We start from the raw sequence: 5828 nt of genomic DNA on the forward strand, positions 1-5828 counted from the left end.
TGTGATTATTTAGCAATGTTATTTGTATAAAAATGAATATTGATGGAAAAATGATATTGCTGTCTCTCAAAATAATATTTAAAGGCACTGATACAAATATGAGTTTGTAATATATAAAACATAAAACCCCCAACAAAAATCTTTCATGATTTAGGTAGAACAAAAAAATTTAAATAACTTTACAGTTTACTTCTATTATCACATTTCCTTCATTCTCTTGGTATGCTTTGTTGAAGGAGCAGCAATGCACTACTGGTTTCTAACTGAACACATGGGTGAGGCAATGACAATTGGTATATATATTCAGCCATCAGTCAGCAGCTAGAAACTAGGTTCTTTGCTGCTCCTGAGCTTACCTATATAAACTTTTTAGCAAAGGATAATAAGAGAAGGAAGGAAATTAAACAATAGAAGTAATTTGGAAAGTTGTTTAAAATTGTGTGTTCTACCTAAATCATGAAAGAAATTTTTTGGGTTTCATGTCCCTTTAAGTATAAGCCATTTAAACATTGGTTTAAGGGTTATTTATTTTAGATTTTAACCTTAATGTGCATTATATACATTTATAAAGCCATCTCCAATTATATACAACATTCCGAGCAGGGATAACTTTTGTATATGAAATATATAGAATCATTAGGCTAAAATATTGGAAAGTGTCTTCTACAAGTTACTAATATATAAGTGACATAATAGTGATTTTTGAATAAAAACATATTTTCAATATACACATTTTAATGTTAGCATTTTTCCGTGCATGTGCATGTGAAGCATAGATAAATATTCTTAGTGCAACAGCATTTTAAATACTGCAGTTGCTCAGAGCGCCAGTGGGACTTGTTTCATGTCAGCAATGAACAAATTGAGTCATTACCAGATGGTGCAAGAACCTTAGTCTCTCTGAGCAAGTGCTGTGTTTAAAATGCTGGTGCACAGTGCATACTTAAATACACTTTTGAAACAACTACAGCTTTTATTAGAAGCATTTGAGCTAATAACATGTATATTACAAAAATGCTTCTATTCAAAACTTAAATGCACCATGTGGATTCCAATTTTGGCTGGAATATCCCTTAAATGTTAGAATAAAAATAAAATCATGGGGCCCATCATTAGGACAGTCCTGTATTCTCATCTTTCTGGCTCCATTACTAAGGATTCACTACCAGGCCTAATTTTCAGGATTACCTTGGGTGAGAACAGGTTAGATAGCCACTATTACTGAGCATCGGATTATATCAACTATGTTGTAGTTAACATAGCCTGAAAATCTGTCTTGGAAGTGGATCCTGAGGATTTGAGTTGGGAATGCCCCCCTTACATGGTCCTGGTTCCCTGCACACTTCATGGAGATTGCATTTTCCTATAGCTGCCAAGTGCTCAAAGCATGCACTAGACACACAAAGGCCACCTTGGACTAGGGTACAGTGCCAATACTAGTAGCTAATTGGCAGTGGTGCAAGGAGGGTACATTCCCAAAGCTAGGTCATCTTCCAAGTGTTCCTTTTGTCTATTTTCCTTGCTAAAAAGATGCTGGTGTGTAATGGTATTTTTCACTAGCCATGTTTGCTGCTGTCCATAATGAAGTGAGCAGTTGGATGGTGGCTGCTGTAATGGACCTCACACTTGCATTCCTCCACCAGCATAATGACTTTTACTACATTGCTCGGCCTTGTGCAGTTCAGCTGGACACGGTTTGTGGTGAATTTAGAGGGCATACAGCGGGAGCAAGTAAAGACTTGATCATCCAGGCCTGGCAGGTGCAGAGAGGTGCATTTACCAAAACACAAATTGTTACGCAACACCATCTTCTTACAGCCCTTGTGTATAATGTTCTGGAAGAGAAGAAAAGGAAAATACTGGTTTATTCTCAAGTACAGATTATCTGTCTATTTATCTATTAGTTTAATGTCTCTTTAAAGTAAGCACATGATTCATTGGATTTAATTATGTTTAAATGACAGCCCCAGTATAGTTTCTATCTATTTATCTATCTATCTGTCTGTCTGTCTGTCTTTCAGTCTGTCTGTCTGCCTATCCTCAATGCAAATCAATCTATATATCTCATTTAAAATTGAAGATGTTCTTCAACTGGCAAAATAATTCAATTGCATGAGATATTTGTCCGTATAGCAGAAATCCATTTGTATTAATACTTTTTAATAAAATATAATTTTGCATTATGAGCCTCCTACAGTAATAAAAAAAAAACTCGAGCTATGTGTCAGTTACATAGAGCCTTAAAAATTAGACATCCAAACTTCTCTATTATACCCCAAAAAACTAAAGTATTGATCTAGTTATCAAAATTAATAGCCATTTTGTTTTTCAAACTAAGCAAAACTATCCATACTTTTTTGGTGTTCATTTGTGAGTTTATCAAGAAGTTTTAAAAAAATGTACTCAAAATTTGTTTAAGTGGTATGAGTTTGTTTACATTTTCTTGTAATCTAAAACAGTGATAGCGTATCTGACTTTAACAAGGACATAAAAGTACAAAATAGAGTGCCTAACTTTGTTAGAGCAATTAAAAAAAGAAAAGGAAAAACAAAATATTGCAGGATTAGTTTCAACTCAAAGGGCCACTCAATACAGTAGAACTGAATACTGAAGAACTGATAAATGCACAATGAAAGACAGTGAGCATTAGAATATTTTTTGACATATTTCAAGGGTAATCCAATTTTTCCTTCCCCTGTATCATGTGACAGCCATAAGCCAATCAGAAAATTTATATAGTACATACTTGCACTTATTGCACATGCTCAGTAGGAGCTAGAGCTTTAGAAAGTGAACATATAAAAAGAATGTGCTTGCTTTGATAATGGAAGTATATTGGAAAGCTTTTTTAAACTGCATGTTTTATCTGAATCATGAAACTTTAATTTTGACTTTAGTGTCCCTTTAAATTTTAATAACTTTTACTTAAAGGGGCACTTAAGTCAAAATAAACTTTTGTGATTTAGATAGATTATGCAGTTTTAAGACACTTTCCAATTTACTTTCATTATCAAATTTTTCACAGTCATTTTATATTCACACTTTCTGGGGGAAAAGATCCTACTGAGCATGTGCACAAGCTCACAGGGTATATGTATACTAGTCTGTAAATGTCTGTCACATGATACAGGGGGCTGGAAAATAATAAATTTGTCAGAAAAAAAAAATCTACTGGTTATTTGAAATTCAAATTACGTATTTTTATTACACACGTGCTAGTTATGCAATTCTACTGCATTGAGTGGTCCTTTCATTTTTAAGACTATATATCAGTCTATAGCAAGATCATATGTACCCTAGAGCTAAACTTAAAAGGATATTAAACTCAAACATTTATTAATTTATTTATCAAAAAAAGGTTAAGTGCAATCTGTTTAAACCCAACAAGCATAATAACAAAAAGTAGTTTCAAAAAGGTACATTGTATTTTTTGTTATTTCTAATACATTTTAAAATGGCCTTATTTAAATGTAAATGAAGAAAAAAAAACAAAAGAATAACGTCCATGCCCCTTTAATGTGATATAATATAATGAACGTATCATTGTTTTAAACTTTCACATATTAAATTATTCTGTCACTAGCAGTAGCAACTTTCTTGAACTTTACATTAAAGTTATTTGATATAAAACCATTACAGGGATAAGTTACACACCTGTATGGTAGTACCAATATGTACCCAGCCACTGATTGAATCAATACATGAAATAACCCATGGTACACGTTGTTTGCTTGATATACTGGGTCTGTGCTTTTCTATTCCTGCCTGTATACAACACCTTCATAAAAAATTTTTTTTATATTTGGTTGAACATTTAACAGTTACAACTGAATGTATGTTTTTTTAAAAAAAAGAAAAACATTGCAATGTAAGTTACACCGTTAGTGTATTCTATAAATCTAATCTCAGAGTAACCTATCAAATAGGGACCACATTAATTGCCCCCCCCCCTTGAATTTGTATTATTCCTTTTTTTTTTGTCAATATTAAAATAAATGACAGTTCACTTACTACAGAACATATTAACTATAGTGAAGCAAACTGAATTACTCAGTAGTTTGTTTAATATTCATCCAAGCATAAATTTAGAACTAAAGTGCCACAAAAATATAAAATACATTTCCTTACCTGAGAAAAGGGTACAGTCCTGCAAGATCCTTTCTCTAGCTCTTGTGTTTTAATGGGAAGTACCATATCCTGCAAATCTGAATTCATTTTATACATGAAGTGGTTCCAGAATTTCTTTGCTTTCTGTCTAACAGGCTGTTTTGAGTTTGTTTTCTCAGACAGCTGAGGTAAGAAAACATTCTTTATGGCATCAAAGTCTCCTTTTTCTCCCTGGATACTGAGATTTTTGCCCACATGGAAATCTTTCTGTAAGACACTTGACCTGGGGACCTTGTTTATTTGTGGATTCTTTCTACTTTGTTTGGAGTTGATAGCATCTACAAGCCCTATTAAAGCAAGAGTGCTGGGTTTATTCTCAAGTTCCTCCACTCTCTTAGCATTAGTTGGTTCCTTGTTTGTTGGGCCTCCTCTCATTTTCCTGTAATGCTCATGAAGAGTACTGAAATATGGTTTTGAGTAAGCTCCTTCGCCTTCAGTCACCATTTGTGCTATAAGAAGAAGCTGAAACACTAGGAATAGCATTTTGAGTCTGTTCTGCTCACCTCTGCTTTCATGGACCATTTTAAAGATTTCAGAGTGCCTCTTATTCCAGGATACTGATTAAGATAATTATGGTAATTTCATTCTCTTATAATCTTGAAGAATATGTGTGAAAATAGCTTGTTAGCGTGTCTGTGAGGCCTGGCCTACACTAAGTATCTATCTAAGCTGCTCAGGATAAATGGTTATTTGGTCTCTCAGGAACTTGTATGTGTATTAGCTTATTTAGCATTTCCTATTCATTAACACCATTTTGAATAAATAGGAAATGAAACGAGGACTACAAAGAAAATCAACAAAATCAACAAACTAAATAGGTAACAATCAGAAAATATGAAAATACTCATTTATATATTTTGTATATCAATTAATTTACATATTTATAACAGTTTTTGCCTAAGTGACAAAATGCATTTTACAGCTAGTTTGATAAAATATAGATCGATAGATAGATATTGAGGCAAATCATATTATACTGTTTCAAATATTTGGAGGTTGAACTTCAGCTCCACAAAGCGCTGTATTAGCGAAGCGCTGTAAAGTGAAGCGCTGTAAAGTGAGGTATACCTGTATAACAATGTCCATGAATTGTAACCTTTACAGTTATCACATTGCTGTTTGTTCCAATTTGTTAAAAGACATTTTCATAAATCATTTTCAATTTCTTAGAGGTTTACACACACAACTTGCTTCTCCTGAGCCCACCTAGGTAAGATTTTCAGCATAGGATACCTTTGCCTGTTGTTTCCATTTTTTCACATTGTTTTATTATATAGTTCAAACCATTACCCTCTTAAATAGCCCTTTTATCCATGTTCACACATCTCTTTTTGGGCTGTTAATCTCACGTATGCCCAATTTACAGTTTTGAAACCACACTAGTTTCATTAAAAATGTTAAAAATAGTAAATAAGTCACACTTTTGAACCATGAAGCAAAATAAAGTATCAGAGCATTAATACTGATTTTATATTTTATATACGATTGCAATGAGCAAAAATAGCGTGAAAGGGTACTTAAAGGGACATGATTTGTCATGATTCAGATAAAGCATACAATTTTAAACAACGTTCCAATGTAGTTCTAGTATTCCTTTTGCTTCATTCTCTTAGTATACTTTATTGAAATAGCAGCAGTGCACTACTGGGAGCTAGCTTAAC

General features: G+C 33.1%; 1 protein-coding gene across 1 annotated transcript; it reads right to left on the minus strand.

The window, feature by feature from the left end:
• Positions 1-1556: 1556 nt before the first annotated feature.
• CER1 (cerberus 1, DAN family BMP antagonist) lies at positions 1557-4689 on the minus strand. Its single transcript, XM_053699988.1, has 2 exons — positions 4129-4689; positions 1557-1835 (listed from the first exon to the last, which is right to left on the minus strand). The coding sequence occupies exons 1-2, from the start codon at positions 4687-4689 to the stop codon at positions 1557-1559; spliced, it is 840 nt and encodes a 279-aa protein (XP_053555963.1).
• Positions 4690-5828: the final 1139 nt, after the last annotated feature.

The sequence above is a fragment of the Bombina bombina genome, chromosome 2 (genome assembly GCF_027579735.1).
Source record: "Bombina bombina isolate aBomBom1 chromosome 2, aBomBom1.pri, whole genome shotgun sequence".
Taxonomy (NCBI): Eukaryota; Metazoa; Chordata; class Amphibia; order Anura; family Bombinatoridae; genus Bombina; species Bombina bombina.

Excerpts from the sequence above, each read along its gene's own strand:
- CER1 (XM_053699988.1), bottom strand. The coding sequence starts at position 4,689 with ATGGTCCATGAAAGCAGAGGTGAGCAGAACAGACTCAAAATGCTATTC. Across the intron at positions 1,836-4,128 it reads GGACTGTACCCTTTTCTCAG|AACATTATACACAAGGGCTG; the intron begins GTAAGGAAATGT and ends CTTCTCTTCCAG.